This window comes from Pholcus phalangioides, unplaced genomic scaffold (genome assembly GCF_987345545.1).
Source record: "Pholcus phalangioides strain wild (caught in Gottingen) unplaced genomic scaffold, Ppha-v1.0 ptg000042l_1, whole genome shotgun sequence".
Lineage (NCBI taxonomy): Eukaryota > Metazoa > Arthropoda > Arachnida > Araneae > Pholcidae > Pholcus > Pholcus phalangioides.
Window position 1 is genome coordinate 1,059,789 of NW_028301628.1, and position 17,238 is coordinate 1,077,026.

Here is a 17,238-nt window from a genome sequence, read left to right on the forward strand (position 1 = left end):
CTCTAGACTAGAGTGCAACGAGCTCCCCCTATCTACGTATGACATATGTCATCGCGTGCTGTTTGTTTTGGATTATGTTACACGGGTCCGTTTTAAGTGGATTTATGAGAAGTTCTTCTGAGAAAAATGCTGTAGAAATGGGCGGGGACTAACCTCTGGTAGATTCCATGTTTCGATTATTTCTTCTTCTTCTTCTTCGTTTTAATAATTATTATTTTTTTTTTCTTCTTTTCCCATTGGGAAAATATTTTATCAGGTTTTTTTTTCTCTTGTCTTTTTTGGTTACCCTGTGGTATGTCCAATTTTATGCAAACAAAGTATGAAATATGAAGTAGAGTGTGGAAGCAACAAATGCAAAAAATATTATTGTAAAGTATTCTTTTTTTTTGTATAGTCAAACTCAGGGCTGCAACTGGGGGAGGGAGGGAGGCGCAGGCAGGTCTGGTGCCCCGGGTGCTGGAGCAGAGAGAGAGAGAGAGAGTCACCTAATTCCTCCCTTTAACTGACCCTCTTGTACATTGAACGGAGGCACCAAAATGAGTGCTTTCCCCCCCCCCCTCAAGGCTGTAGTGTGCCTTCTTGAGACCCTGGGGGCCCCTCTTGAAAGACTTATTACTAGGCAAAACAAATGTCAACTTTTGTGAGACGCCCCCATTCGACTCGGAGCCCTGGGGCATTGCCCCGGTTGCCCCCATCCTAGCAACAGCCCTGCTTGCCCCGGTTGACAAACTATCTAGTTGGGGCATTGGTCAAACTCGGGTATAACGGCATCGAAGATTCTGCGAAATTTTGTCGTTATAACTGAGGATCACATTTTCACGACTTTTTATGACGAAAAATATTATCAGATCGCATACTTTTGCGTGAAATTATTTGTTTCTTTATGTGTGTGGTTAGGATTACCTCCTCCTCCTCCTCCTCCTCCTAGCCAGATCATGGCCCGTCGCTCTGTCTCAATGAAGAGATTTTAGCAGGTGGTCGAAGAAGACTTGGGCCATACTGGAAGCTGTGCATGAATGTGTTGTGAACCTAACGTGAAGTATACTTCTTTTAAATGTTTTTATGTGCGGTGCTGCCATCTGCCGTCCATTTTTGTATTACACACCATGTGGTTAGGAGTGAAGTGTAATGATTGAATAATTGTGTCGTTGTAAGCTTATTGCTCTCTGTGGCGACGGCGACACTTTTCAAAGGGGAGATCGGCTCGCATTCGCGCCTCGATGTTGGGAGCCACCGACAAACCGACTTCAGCCGCCCACAACTGTGGGGTTCGAACCCGGGTCCTCGCGGTACGAGTCTGTCCACGACCTCCTATATAACCTTAGGTTATCTAGGTGGTCGTGGTCTGTCATCCGTCACTATGACCACACTCGTCAACAGCAGCGGCTGATTATGATGACCAATTTGATCGAGAAAAATATGGAAAATTGTGATAATTAATACTGGACATCGCCGATTCTCGCCAAACACGTTGCCAAATCACGACGAAATTATAAAAAATTTTGTTTATAAATAACCTTTGCAGAGAAGAAAAGGGTACAAAAAGCAGTATCGTCTTAAAGCATGTGTCCACCCGGGCACGGCCCGAGGGCCTCGAGAATAGGGGGCCTAAAAAACGAGTAGTTGAATTTTTTGAGAATTTGCCTGGCAGGGCCTCCGAAAAATCACTCCAGGGACCCATTATGCTCTTAAGACGGCCCTGGTTCGAGAAAATTCTGCATGCGTAGCCAACTGATTTAATGTATGAAATATACATAAGAATATACGCACAGTTTTCACATAGGAATGCGATGAATTGACATCATCATCATCATCGTGCCCTCCTCTCCCTCCAGAGTTTCTAGTCTATCTCTGCCAATGTTCATAACGGGTTCAACTGAGTTGTCGGTGAATGTCTCCTGAATACGAAATCAAGTATCCACTCTCAATAGTTTAAGTGAGCTCCATGACACCGGTCCCCTATCACACACACACAAAGATAGCAAGGGCCCGGGACAAATATTGTTTTTTTAAATTATAAATTCGCCCACCAAAGTACTCAGTATAGGGTGACCTGGCACTTCAGGAGCGGGAGGGGGCACCATTGGTGAGCATCGAGACGCTCTCGCAGAGAAAGGAAAATTTGTATTCTTGCATGAAATGTGGCTTCTGACTTTTTCCTCCAGATGGGAAGAGGGGGGAGGGGCCACTTTCTAATCTGCACGCTTGCGCAGACCTGTTGTTTCTCTGCGCACAGAATTTCGCTATCTGTGCTGAACGACAAAATAAAACTCTATAAAACTCAATAAAAAATTTTTAGAGGGGGGACCAGAGCAATGACTGACCAAAAGATTGACTAGAAAAGTGTGGAAGCGAGTGAGTAGCCCACCAGGAGCCCCTAGTAGTCCTTCAAGCGAATCATCGAATTATCGTAAACATAAATTATGCTTATAAAAGATATTTAATGCAACGAAGGAGAAGGGGAAAGGAGTCCCAAATTTTTTTTCCTCGTTCCCAAAGTAAACGACCCTGGGGACGAAACTTGAAATTTTTCTGGTAATTAATTAAAAAAATATAAATATAAATATATATATATATGAGAACAGAGTACTTTGCAAAACACTAAGTGGTGAACCGGAGCAGGTGCCCCCAAAATTTCCTGCGGGCCCCAGTAAAATAAGTTGAAAAAATCTTGTATTTATTAATTCAGTAATTTTGGTGGCGGTCGGGGCCCCATCATTGGAGACCTTGGCACGATGTTACTGACTCCTAGTTTCAGGATCAGATTATAAAAATATACAAAATAGTTACAGTTGGGGAGGGGACGCATGATTTTTTTTCTTGTTTCGACAATGTTTAGTTGTATCACACGAAATCAAATAGTGGAAATTCTCATTTCACCTGTCGTCTGCTTCATTTCTAGGTTTTTATTTTTGACGGCTCTCCTTACACTCCAAAGAAAGAACTGAACTTACCATTCAGTACAATTTGTTTTTTTATTCCTAGGAAGTTGTTGTGAACGAAAACTTCTGCTGTCGTCTGCTTCATTCTAGATGCTTTGGTTTTGATGGCTCCTTATGCCCTTAAGAAATAACTGAACTTGCCATCCAGTTCAGTTTGTGAGCTTGGATTGTAGGGAACTGTTGTGAACGGACACTTCTGCTGTCATCTGCTTCACTCTAGGTACTTTGTTTTTGATGGCTCCTTATGCTCTTAAGAAATAACTGAACTTACCATCCAGTTGTGGAAGTTGGGGAAAATGACGTCACCAAGAGTGCGCGCACAGGCGTTTTCTTTTCTCAGTTTTCGTACATAGTAACCCTAGTTTTGGTCCGGAAAACATATTGGAGATATTTTTTGTAAGTATAGTGAGACGCTATCTAATAGGGAAATTAGAAAAGTGACATTACTAGACCAGACCAGTCTCAGAATTTTGCGAGGTCGCCAGGCCCTTAGAGCGGGCCATAAGCCACCAAACAGGCTGGGAGCCCCTTGGGGAGCCCCGATAAAGAGAAAGACAAGTGAGTAATGTATGTAAAATTGTGTAAGTGCAAGTGAGATTACTGAGTGCACAAGTTCGAATATTTTGCGCTTTCAAGGATCTCGCGGTCTTATTTTTCTCAAAGAAATATGGTCAGACAAATTTCATCAAAGCTCTCCAGCCTCTTTGAATTTTACTCAAGTCAAGACAAGTTGGTTTTGACGATTATGAATATGAAATTGGCAACAGTTGAGAAAAACAAACATCTTGTGTGTCCTCCAAAATGGCGCCCCCAGCCGCTGAGGACGAAATCGCCGCTATCAAAGCCGAAGAATCCCCTGAAAGTGAGCAAAATGACTCTTCGAAGGAAACGGTCCCATCTAAGCCGACCATTGGTATCATCTATCCTCCCCCGGAGCTGAGAAACATCGTCGACAAGACCGCGAGTTTCGTCGCTAGAAATGGACCGGAGTTCGAGGCTAGGATCCGACAGAATGAGATCAACAACAAGAAATTCAATTTCCTCAATCTGGGCGATCCTTACAATGCCTACTACCAACACAAAGTCAAGGAATTCAAGGAAGGTAAGGGCCTTCCGGATCCCGGATCAATTGCCAGCTTGGCGACGAAACCCACGCCCATCAAGCCGAATGAAATCGCAAAAGCCATTGAGGTCCAGATCGTGCCCAAGGAACCTCCCCCGGAGTACGAGTTCATCGTGGATCCTCCTTCGATCTCAGCTTATGACCTGGACGTTGTAAAACTTACCGCCCAGTTTGCAGCGAGGAACGGTCACCAATTTGTCACTAATTTGATGAATAGGGAGCAGCGTAATTACCAGTTCGACTTCCTGAGACCGCAGCACAGTCTCTTCAATTACTTCACCAAACTGCTGGAGCAGTACACAAAGATCCTGATACCGTTGAAAGATCTGATGAATAAACTGAATGACGAGTCGGAGACGCCAAAGAAGGTGCTAGAGCGAGTCAAATATAGAGTCGAGTGGACACGGCAGCAAGAAGCCATCAAGCGCAAGGAAGAGGAAGATGCTGAGAGAGAACGAGTTCAGTATGCGCAAATTGACTGGCATGATTTTGTCGTTGTCGAGACTGTCGACTATCAACCGAATGAACAGGGACTTTTTCCCCCTCCGACGACTCCTGACGAGGTTGGCAGCAGAGTTCTCCAACAGCAGCGTTTCGAAGAGCAAGGCGGAAATGACGTCGAGATGGATGTCGATTCAGATGAAGAAAGAGGTGACAAGAGGGAAGAGAAAGGTGCCGGGGATGGGAAGAATGATGACATGTCTTCGACAGCTTCGTCCGACGATGAAGATGAAGAGCGAGCCAAGAGTCCTCCCCCGATGCCGCCGAAAGAAGCTCCTCCTCAGCCTCCACCGCTGCCGCCTCAACCTGATCAAGTCCTTATCCGTAAGGATTACAACCCGAAGGTTTCTAAAACTAACCAGCCGACTTCTGAGCAGTATCTGATATCGCCTATCACAGGCGAGAAGATACCAGCCGATAAGATGCAGGAACACATGCGGATCGGCTTGTTGGATCCACGCTGGGTTGAGCAGAGGGATAGAGCTGTCCAAGAGAAGATGACCCAGGAAGAAGTCTATGCTCACGGTTCGGCTATTGAGAGCAGCTTGAAGCAGTTTGCTGAGAGACGTACCGATATATTTGGTGTGGGTGTTGAGGAAACTGCTATAGGTAAGAAGATTGGCGAAGAGGAAAAGAAACGACCAGAGAAAGTGACATGGGATGGTCATACGGCCAGTATGGAAGCTGCGACTAGAGCTGCAAGGGCCAACATCACCATTGAAGAACAGATACAGCAGATTCACAAGATTAAAGGATTGCTTCCGGATGAAGAGAAAGAAAGAATTGGACCATCAAAGCCTAGCTCGGATTCTAATGAAACTCTTATTGAAGCACCAGGAACTTCTTCCATAACGCTTATGCCTCCTGCAAGTTCCCCAATGACGCAATCGTTGGCTCCCCCTGGAAGTATGTCTGTAGCACACGTTCCCACTTCGACATCAGCACCGTCGTTGCCACCCATGCCTCCTGCATCCCAAACGCAAACAATTGCTTCGACTGCATCAACTACTGTCCAACCCCCGTCTACCATCCCAACTCCGGTCTCTGCACCTGGGACCATTCCTGTACCGCGGCCACCATCATCAATGCCGCCTGTGTCTATCCCTGTTCCTCCAGGTGTCCCGTCTATGATGCCAAGGCCCATGATGCCACCTCCTCAAGGTTTGATCATCACTCAGCTCCCTCCTCCAGGTCCTCCGCCACCGCATCTACTGGGCATACCCCGTCCACCGATGCCGACTGTGCTCGGACCTCCCGGCCATTATGGTGCTCACATGTCTTTTGTTGGTGGGCCGCCCCCACAGCCTCCTCCCCCTCCACCACAAGAGAAGCCTCCTTCCCTGGCTGTCCTTGCACCAAAGCTGGACATGTCCGAGGACGAACCGCCAACCAAGAAACAAAGAACGGAAGACACTCTGGTGCCAGAATCAGAGTTCTTGAAAAACAACGCCAGCCCAGTGACGTTCAAGGTCCAAGTGCCGTCGATGGCAGAGAAATCTGAATGGAAATTAAATGGGCAGCAGTTGTCTCTGACACTGCCGCTCACCGATGTGGTATCTGTCATAAAGGCCAAGATATTCGAAGCTATAAGCATGCCGCCTGGGAAACAGAAGCTCCAGCTGGAAGGGATGTTCATAAAGGACTCAAATTCCTTGGCTTACTACAACATCTCCTCCAATTCTGTCGTTTCACTGCAGCTGAAAGAAAGAGGCGGCAGAAGGAAGTAGAGCTTGATAGGCTATTTGAGCAATCGACTATGTTAATGTCTGGACTATTGTGTGTGTCTCAATAATTATATAAGGTGTTTTTTCCTTATTATTCTGTCACATTAATTGGTGTATTTGGTATATCTATATATTGTCTGTGATGCATGGAACCCCAAATGCAAAAATCAATTGCGATCAGCATATTCAATTCACAATGTAGTGTTTGATTAGCGTAATGCTTAATAAAGTTTTCTCTTCTTCATTCGTGTAATTTTGTAGAAGCCTTAAAAATGTACAGTCAAAACTCCTTTGGATGACAGAACAGCTATGAAATCTTTTTTTTCTGGTCGGTCATTTTCTTCCGTTGACTTTTTATTTTCTTATTGCTAAAGGTGATGTCACCTTTTTAAGCCCTGTTTACATGGAAAGTAAAATTCTGGTATTCTTCACTCTGCAGCAGGCAAAATACAAAGAATTGTGGGTAAGGGATGTGAAACCCAAAATCCCACCAAAGAACATGGTGTAAATCTCTCTCTCTCCCCCCCCCCCCTTCTTTTTTCCACAGAAAGGAAAAAAGTTACCAAGCAGGTTAATATTCATTGCCCCCTCCCCCCCGGCTTTTTCTCCTACAATCTGACTCATGTAAACAGAAGATTAAATGATAGGCCTTTTTGTATAGCTATATAGCACCGCATTTCAATAGTCTGTTAAGAAGGCTTTTAACAGCTGGCTGATACGATTATGAATATAGGAATGAGCGAAAATTCAACTGTTCTTGTTGGGGAATTGAACCTATGGCCTCACAACGATTGTGAGCTTTGGCCTGAGTTAGGTCCGACCGCCCCATGTACTATTCGGTTCAGTGCACATGAGCTCCAAGGAAAGATTCAGATATTCATTGTCTTTATGGTCTAGGGTGTTCCCCCATAAAGTGAAAGGATATGGGTTCGATTCCTTCAAGGGCAGGTGAATTTTCCCTAAATTTATCTTCGCATCAGCTAGCTGTTGAAGACCTTTGTATGGATAGCGGAGAGTGACATTATCTTCGGATAGAGTTTGGTTTTCCAGGGGTCTGTCCGGCCAAAATTTGTGTCCATTTTCAAAGTTCCGGATCTGAAAACCATCTTTGTGATTTTAGCCGTTTTCACAAAACAGGACTTTACAAAAATGTTTGGACAGACCCCTGTTTTTATTTGTTCGTAGATACATTGTATCGTATATATGGTTTTTCCCAGCATGGTTTTTTTTTTTATCTCGATCCCCTATCTATCTATCTTCTTTTTGTTTCAACAACCATAGTATTATCGCTTTTTGTTGATATTTTTTCCTGCGGCAAGAAAAACATCTGAAAGCATGACTATTTCACTCTTGGCGACTTCTTGCCATACTTTCAGACGTTTTTCTCGCCAAAGAAAAAAATCTTCAATACATCGCCAAAACAGATCAAACTATAGCTGTTCCAAAAAAGACAAAGGAATTATTTGACATTTACTGAATTTCATGTTATCTAATAATTTCATTAGCAGCTGCAGAGGTCTGCACCCGCTCATTCGCAGCTGAATATTTCTGTCTCTGCTTCATTAGCAGCTGAAGAGATTTGCCTGTTTCATTCGCAGCTGAACAGTTTCATCAGGTCAACAGATGGCATTGGTTGCTCTCTGTGAACTTTGCATCTTGGAAGGCTGCAAGCTATCTCATTAATACACAAACCTCAATGTGAAAAATTTCCAACATCCTTGTCGAAGACTTGAGTTGGATACAAAAAGTGTTCGACAACATAGCAATGTTTAAAGTAAACAGAGGCACCAGAAGTGTTTTAGACCTGCAGGCATTCGACTTGATCTTCATATAGGAGAGTTTGATTTCTAAATTCCTTCTGCGGTGCTTAGGCTGGTGCTACAAAATACTTTGGATGCTCGAGCCCCCTGGGCAAAATGATATTCTGGGAACCCAGTTAGCTTAAAGTACCTGCTTATAAATTTCTATGCTTTCTCTCGATAGCACCAAATCTCATTATCACTAGGCCCTTAAGGCCTCCCGAGTGGGCCCATTCGTTAAGACGACCGTGTAGAGCACTTCGCCTCCGACGGCACTGTTTGAAATTTGGGCTCCTCAATAGAAAATGTAGAGCACCCCAAGGACAAAATGCGCTTTCCCTTCCTCTGTGGCCATGACCATTTTACTCCGAGACTAATAAGGGAGATCGCCAAAGTTGAGTTACACTACTTCAGCGCCTCGCTCCACAAGACGTGAAATAAGGAAGTCAAGGTCGTGTCTCTAGTGGTGGTATGCAAGAGGGCCTAAGTTAGAGTCCCGGCGGAGGGAAGATGATTTTTCTTTCAGAGTTCACCTCAGCATAATATTTAGAAAATATCTGTTTCATTGAAAGCTGAGCTAAGTTGCCAATTTTTGCAAACTGCCTCATGGCGGAAAATCAACAGGGCTGCAAATGGATGCATAGTCAACTTGGGCAAGCATTTTGGCTCCCCCTTGCAATGTTGAAGGAGAGGTTCAAATGTGAAATTTGCGCTCCTATCCTCCCTCGCTTGTGACCCCGGAGACTAAGTACCACTGCAAATCGTAGTGGATTGAAATGAATGTTACAAAAAAAAAGAAAGAAAGATGGGATGGCCGAAATTATCGAGAAAAGAGGAATGACCAGTGAAATACGGGTTATATGGTCACAATACCCTTTCTTTGTGGAAATCTGTACTTGCCAGAAGTGAAAAACGGGAAAAACACTGTTTGCAAAAACACAAAAACTCGATTCACGATTCCCCCCCCCCCCCACAGAAAAATGCTGTTCGCTTTAATATGACAAAGAATAAAAAAGCAACGAATAGTTGGAAATTCTCATTAAAGAAAACTGTTTTCCTTGTGAACTCTATTTTATCCATTAATTTTCTTTCAATTATCGTGCTAATTTGGTAATTTTTTTTTTTTAAATCGTGATTAAGTAAGCAGTTATAAAGCCTCGCTACTGTGTAGATGAATTCCTGTTATCCCCATTGTAAACAAAAATGCAAATGGAATTTATCACATGAGTTTCGCAGTTGGTTATTAGTCCTTTAATTACACGATAATGATTAGACATTAATCATGTGGATCAAACCGAAGATTGTCAGAGTGTCTCGGACCCTTTGGTGAGTAAATAATGTCAAATCCCCGAGCAATTTAGACATTTTTTATGGCATAATCACAGCATATGTGCTTCAATTGGACACTTGAGACGTTTATCATTACTGTTTTATATATATTTGACATCACTGCATTATTAATTACATCATTTTCTTTCAAATGCATAAATTGTTGACGTGGTAATCCTAATTTCAAATCAGCTTTTTATAAAATGTCATAGGTCATCAAGGTCTTTTTATGTGATGTAAGTCATTGCCTTCCACCAGGGTGGGGCTGGCAGGGCCCTTCTACGATTCTCATAAGTTTTTGGTGTTTTCATGCTATAAATTCACTATAGAGGGAGCCCCATGAAAAGTTTGGTCAGGGGAGGGGCTGCTCCAGGATGTTGGTGGCACAGGATATACAATTGAATACCGCTATTACGACTCCAAGATACCAGAGAAATCACTTCATTATAATGGAATTTCGTTATAAAGGAATTCCAAGTTTTAGCATTATTCCTATGTAAACCCAACTGGAGGATTAGAAAAGTGTTCATTAGTACGAGATTTTTGCTATAATGGGATTCGACTGTACAAATACAACCCCATGACAGGCAAAATGCTCAACGAGGTTGCTGAGAAAAAGTTGCCCACAACAAATATAGATGTCATATACTTCAAAATTATAGCAACCCTAATAAAAAGGCAATTACAAAAACTAGAAACAGTATATATATACATGATAAAATAAACAGTTGAGCCCGCTTCTAACCAGAGTTGGCAGGTTTTTTATGCATGAGAATTTCTGACACTTTAAGCTGTTGTGTCAAAAACGAATATTGCTTTTCAATATAAAAAAATACCTGTTGAAAATACCGAAGTTGTCACCTGACTTCAATAAAAATGTTTTTTTTTGGAAGCCACACACACACACACACATAAAATGTCTCAAACATGACGTGATAAAAATGGTCATTTTTCTACATTTTAAAGATGTCAGAGATATGTCGGGAAAATGGATATTTGCAAATAGTTTGACTTCCGGAAGATAGATGGTGCCATTTATGAGGAGAAATTTTAAAAAAAAATGTAAGTTTGCTGCATAGAGTTACCAGATTCGAAAACTGCCTGAGTGGCACAGTGGTAAGATACTCGTCTTCCACTATGAAGGTTGCTGTCAAGGTCCATGGGTTCGAATCTAGCCAAAAGAACATCGGAAAAAAAAAATTACCTATCGAGCCTGGGGCGACCACCAATAGATGGTGCCATCATTTCCCACCTAACTCCACTAGTTGCAAATTGCTATATGGTGATATATGACTGGAGTTGGTGTGCGGTAAAGTAAATTTTCATAATAGATGGCGCCACTATTCCTGCCAATAAATCCGGCCACAACAATTTTTCTCAACTCCAAAACAACTGTTAAAAAAAACATTGACAGAAAAACTCCTGGAAATTTCAAAGGCTGTTGGTGAATGTGTGTGTGTGTGTGGGGGGGGGGGGGGGAGAAACACAAAAACCCACATAAGCAAAATAAAAGGGCCAATTTTCTGAAACGTTGGAGGATGCTTGAAATGACATCAAAAAAGAGGACAGTTGGTAACCCTATTGCTGCGGAGCTCGGATTCGAACTCAGGCCGGTCGTGGCTTGTACCTCATGCCATGCTTCTACTGATCGCGCCATCGTAGCAGTGCTCACTGGGTGTTATTTTGTAAAACTCCACAAGTATTGATTTGTTATGTTAAATATTTCCGTTAAGTAATCTCCTGTTGAGTTTAGCCAATTGGTTATTTTCTCGTTTTCTTTTACTTCTCATATCCTTGAAAAATTATAATTCTAATAATTATTTATGTTATTTATAATTTGAAAAAAATTGTAAAAGATTTTGAAATTCATTTTTTCAGTTGAACGCACATGTCAAAGAATATCCACTGCATCTTTTCAATCGTTGACTGATTTCACGGATCCTCTGATCTTCGGTTACAAAACACGATATGGATTCAATTATAATTTACATACCGCACTGATAAATTTCATAAACAATTACTCATTGAAACTTTTTATATTTTCATTTTCAAACAAAATTTCAACAAAAGTATGTTCATTTGTTTTGTGACAATCCGTAATGAATAACCCTAGAGATTTCGAAACGCTCTCTGTAGGTTCATTAACAAACATTTTGGATATTTTTTGATATTTTAATCGGGAACAGAATTTTCCGAACTCCAAAAGAAATGAATGATGTGTATGATGCAAAATCATTTACACCATTTAGTATCACATCATTTACTGACCTTCGTGATGGATGAAGGTCATGAAATGACCTGATATTTCATTAGGGTCATCAGGTGTCACATTATTTCCTGACCGTTATTGTTCGTGGTCATTAAAAGACTTTGAAATGACATTTTTTTTTTTTTGACTGACGTCATTCAGAAAAAATGACCAGATTTTTACGTCATATTTGACTTCAGGAGACTACTTGGGTACACACACACACGTGAATTGCATGTAATGTTTTAAGTGACTCTTATACATAGAATAAATACATAACACATTCGTCTCTGGCTATTTTGCTCTAAAATTTTCATATTAATCGAGGTATTTAGCTATATGAAGATAATTCAACATGCGTACTAAAACTGTGATAATTGTTTTTGTAATTAAAAATATTTTATTGAAATCTTCACTCGTGTCTAATTTATATATAGTGCTAACAAAGGCAAGAATGTACTACTGCAAATACATAATTCATTATCTAAAAGAATTTATCAGGAAAGTGCATACGTATTGCAAAATGAGGATTTTTGTTTCCCAATACAAATGTTCTAATATGATTATATAATAATTTTCTATTCTTTATAGAATTATTTTGGACAGTATACAATCCGACTCACTTATAACGAACAAAGATATTACAAATTCTGACATATAACTTAATTCAAGGCTGCACAAATCCCAGGCGCCATGTCGTCATGGCACTAAAATAATGGTGTTGGTGCCTAATGTTTTCTTCGTTTAGTTACTTAATTGCAGGCTGAGAGCAGCACAAACTGTTTTCATTTTGTAGCAGCATATCTACCAACATGAAAGAGGGTCACTATGCCCTCTGAAAAAGTCAAAAGAATCATTATTTTGGACCTTTTTTCTTCGGGTAAAAATTTTCTGGTGCCTAAAAATTTTCTTCTGGAGCCTAGAATTTGAGAATTTGTTGCGATTTGTCCAGCCCTACTGTGAATGTAACAGGCTAACATGGTTAAATCTATTGTTCTGTTACTTTCGTCTCTCCTCTCAAAACACCAGTTATCCCTCTCCAAAATAAATTTCTGATTGCATCCCTGGTACCTTCCGTCATAGTTTCTACCATAGATGCTAAGGATTTCTGGTGAATGAATACTGCACTAAAGTCCAATAGACAGGGTTGTGACTGGAACAAAAAAAAAGAATATTCAAATACAGCAGTTCTCAACCGGGGGCTGCATGTGCACTTCCCAGAGGCTGTGCGACCGCTCAAGGAAAAAGGAAAAAAACCAGTAAGATTGATAAATAAAAGAGGCCCAATGGACTCCATCATTGAAATTATGTACTGAAAAGGGCTCCACGAGTAAAAAAAATTAAATAAAAAGTTGAGAACAGCTGCTCTCTAATGCATACCTTTGCAAGCATTCGTTTTGGCAATTAAAAACTAGTAAGTAAGAACAGTTTTCTTGATCTACCCATAGGAACACCTATGATGAAAATGAATACTTCATATTACAACAGAGGAAAGGCTATGAGAAAAAAGGGCTGTCATCATTTTTTGTGAGTGCTATGGACAACGCTTTCGATGCTAAGGTGAGAACGCAGTTCAAAAATTTTCCCGATTTTTGTATTTCATTATTTTTCCACTGATTTGTCATTTGATAAGAGATGGTTTTATAATTTATATCACGTGGAATTTCAAAGTTTTGTAGATCCTTGGCATGTTATACATGATTGCAAAAAATGTTTATAAATATTACTGTGTGTGTGTATGTTTTAATTTCGTGAAGAAATTTAAACACATTAGTCTCTCTCCCTAATAAAGTTTCAATATGAGAAATAATTCATGGGCATATTCACGTTTTTGCTCATTGTAAAATATTTCCTCTCTCTGTTATGAACTTTTTTTAATGTAACAAAGTAGAGTAGAGACTCTGCTGTATTTATTTGAATCATCGCTGTTTTTCTATTTTCCTTTTTCTCCATATTTCTGATTTTTTTTTAAACTCACTTTGACACTGAAACATATCAGTGTTATAATATACAGGGGGGGGGGGGGATACACAACCAGTGCAACAAACTTGCAGGAGGGGGTAGGGGCTTGCAGGAGGGAGTAGGGGGCACACAAAGATAATTTGGGACCACATAGAATTGCAGGGTTGGAAATGCCTTCTTCGTGTCTGTAGAGGGCCTTGTACGAGAGTTCGCCTGCACAAACGATCCCGCTGGAAACCAGCATTTGAGAACCGGTCGCTGAGGTAGTAGGATGGACAACTACTCAAATTTACACAAAAATTGCCACGTTTTTAAGACAAATAAATCACACTGGTCGAATGGTCGACGCGTTTCGGCTCTTCAATGTGATTTATTTGTCTTAAAAACGTGGCAATTTTTGTGTAAATTAAAACCAGGCAAAGTTACTCATTTTTTTTTTTTTGTGATAAATACTCAAATGTTGAATTAAGCCGATGTGTGCCTCACGTATAGAGCTGCGGACTGTAACGGTTATGCCGCTCTGCACTTGTACCAGGAACATTTCCCGAACAGGCATGCTCCTCATCATATGATCTTTGCATATATGCACAGAAGGTTATGTGAGAATAGTTGTTTCGAGAGAACTACCATGAATTGGGAGTGATTGGCGAGGATGCCATACAATAAGAAGAATGTCCTATGTATTGCAGAAAGGAATCCAACTATGAGTACTCAAGTGATAGCTCAACGATTGGGTATTTCCCAACCCACCTCAGTCGTTGCACTGCTCAGTGTGGTTCCAGCATGATGGAACTTCCGATAATTACACAAATGATGTCTGGCAACACCTAAACATTTCATTTCAACATCGTTGGATCAGTCGTAGTGGTCTGGTTCATTGGCCTGTTAGATTTCTGGACCTATCATGGACTTCTGCTGGGATCATATGAAGTCATTAATACATGAGACCCCCGTTGAATCAGTTGAAGACCTAGTTGCTCACATCTCTGCAGCTGCCGGGGAGATCCAAGACAAGCCAGGAATCTATCAGGATGTTAGGGATTCCATGCACCACTGATGTGTGAGTGCTCGTGGTCAAAATTTCAAACACCCTGTGTAGCATGTGTGCTTTTTCCGATGTAAAACTGATCATTAAAATGTATTATGTTACACTAACGCAGTGGTTCCCAACCTTTTTCAGTCCGCGTACCCCCCAACTGGCTCTGTTCCTTTCCGCATACCCCCCCCCCCCCAATCTTTTCCACCCATTACAGTTTTCGAAAAACTTAAAAAAAAAAAGGTACATGTTGAATTAAATAAAATAAATTCATTATTTAGCTTTTTTTATTTTTCAAGTAAGCAAACAAATTAACACAAGACAATTACAAAGTTTTGAGAAATTAGGCTCAATAGAGGATAACTGCAAACTCAAATCCGGAGCTGCGTTCAATATGCTTTAGTGTACGAAGAAAACGCCTGTTCAACAAGCTCTGTGCTAACAGACGGCAACAAAAACATTATGGCTTTTCTAGAAAATTCAATGTATTCTCACCGCGGCAAGCCCAAAAACTGACTAGGTTCACCATTCCGTCATTGAAGAGGATCTTCAGAGGGGTATCTGATGCGAGCTCAACAATCAAAACGGTTCAAAATACTCTTCTTTGGAAGGATTAGATATCCACTGATCACCCATTTCCGGCTCTGAAAAATATTTTTCAAACGAGGATTATAGTCCTTCCAAGTGGCTGACTGTTAAATTTAGCTCAGCTTGTGACAAGAAATCGTAAAGTATTTCAAACACTTCCCAAAAAAAGGGCTACCTCGTGCCGAAGTTCGAACAGCAACATCAGGACTTAACCCCGGGACAACCACCTAAGTTCGGTGTGCAAAAGCAAAGCGTTGTGAAGGATGTTCATGTCTTCACATAAACATTTAAACAACCTATAGTTGGTAGGATTCACCTTGGAAAAGTTGACAACCTTGACCGCTTCATCAAGAACGTTTCTCAAATTTGGAGGCAACGGTTTTGATGCAGGGATCAGTCTGTGAATATAGCAGTGAGTCCATTTCATTTTGGGATTGACTTCTGCCACGACGGCCTGAGTAGCAACCTGCCGGGGACTTTCCTTCATCTGTTGTGAGCCCAATGCATTTTAACCATTAAATTCTTTTTTCAAGGAAATAATGGTTAATTGCTTCAAATAAGTCTTTAGCAGTCGTACGGCCCCTTCAATGGGTGACAAATAAGAAGATTTACTTCGAATTCTCTTTCAAGTACTTAGCAATTACAAGTAGCACAGAATATTGCGCAACGTCGGTACTTTCGTCAATTTGGATGGGAAAAAAAATTCACAACCTTTGACATGACTTATGACTGTGCTCTCAACATCATCTGGCACGTCCTGTATTTTCCGAGACACTGTATTATTTGACAGAGAAATTAAACTCATTATAAGAGCACTTTCCTCTGCAAACATGCATCTGACAGCATCTTTTCACCAATAGTGTGATTTTTTCCTTGTCTCGCAATACGATAGCTAATTTAGTAGGAGGTTTCGGTAGCTTTGGCAGAATCACTTTTGGAAGATTCAAAATATGTTTTTACGTTTACAGGTGCACGGTATTTCATTTTGGTGTTCAGTCCGCTTCCGTACAGATCTAGTTTTTAGCCACAGATCCATAGCGCAAATCACTTGAGTAATAGATGCTCAGTAGAAAAGTTGACGTAAAAAATTGTGGGAACAACACGCACACTCCTCAATACAAATGCCTACAACAAAAGTTAAATACAACACGAATTAATTCTTCGCTTTTATGTGCAGCTCGACATGCTTCAACAATCAAATCTAAAATGCTGAGTGAGTCGAGAGGAAAGAATTCACAAATACCGATCATAGGTTGGGTACGGGTGGGAGGAGGGAAGACCGAACCTTCCAGCGGATGCAACTCCTTTGTTATAGAAGATTTTATTGATAGGGAGGCCAATATGTTACAACTGACAATATTAAAAATTCTTTTTAATGTTTTTAAATTATTTTTTTCTTTTTTTTTTGATGGATGGCCGCCATTACCATTTTTTTGTCGCGTACCCCCTAACGGCCTCTCGCATACCCCCGGTTGGGAACCGCTGCACTAACGTGTTGCTGTTTCTGTTTTCTCTTTGCTTTTTTTAACCCTAGCTCATGTAGAAGGCATTTCCGACCTTGTAATGCTATGTGATTTTGAATCATCTTCATGCCCCTCCCCTACTTCTGGAAGTTTACTGCACTGGTAGTGAATCACCCTATATTGAACCTTGATTGTCTGGAACTCTGTTAACTGATGTAGGTTTTCTTAGCGATATTTTTCCCATACTGATGGGAAATGTCCAAAAATGTTCCTATAGTTGAAAATGAAGGCAAAGGGTTTATTATCTATATATATAAAATTGATTTTCTGTGTATCTGCGTGTATATGTTCTCTATACAAATCTACAATTTTAGATCGATCTTCACCAAATTTTGCATATATACCAAATACATCAAATGAATTCCATAGCTTTAATTAAGTATTTTTGGAAGCTGAAACAGGCAGATGGATAACTTGAAGTTTGGGGGGGGGGGGAATTGAAATACCTAGCTCCCTTAAAAAA

The 17,238-nt window shown here is 40.9% G+C and overlaps 2 protein-coding genes across 3 annotated transcripts in view; both read left to right on the plus strand.

Annotated features, from left to right (window-relative positions):
* Window positions 1-3,718: 3,718 nt before the first annotated feature.
* Sf3a1 (splicing factor 3a subunit 1) lies at window positions 3,719-6,534 on the plus strand. The gene has a single exon (XM_089254873.1). The coding sequence runs from the start codon at window positions 3,744-3,746 to the stop codon at window positions 6,291-6,293; it is 2,550 nt and encodes an 849-aa protein (XP_089110999.1). The 5' UTR covers window positions 3,719-3,743; the 3' UTR covers window positions 6,294-6,534.
* Window positions 6,535-9,248: 2,714 nt separating this feature from the next.
* The window catches only part of Tbc1d8-9 (TBC1 domain family member 8/9), a 41,336-nt gene continuing 33,346 nt past the window's right edge, over window positions 9,249-17,238 (plus strand). The window contains exons 1-2 of one of the 2 annotated variants that reach the window (XM_089255423.1): window positions 9,249-9,415; window positions 13,115-13,226. In XM_089255423.1, the coding sequence (XP_089111549.1) occupies window positions 9,372-9,415; window positions 13,115-13,226 (156 nt within the window). In that variant the 5' untranslated portion in view covers window positions 9,249-9,371. The remainder of the gene's footprint in view (window positions 9,416-13,114; window positions 13,227-17,238) is intronic. The other variant, XM_089255422.1, reaches the window with a different exon arrangement.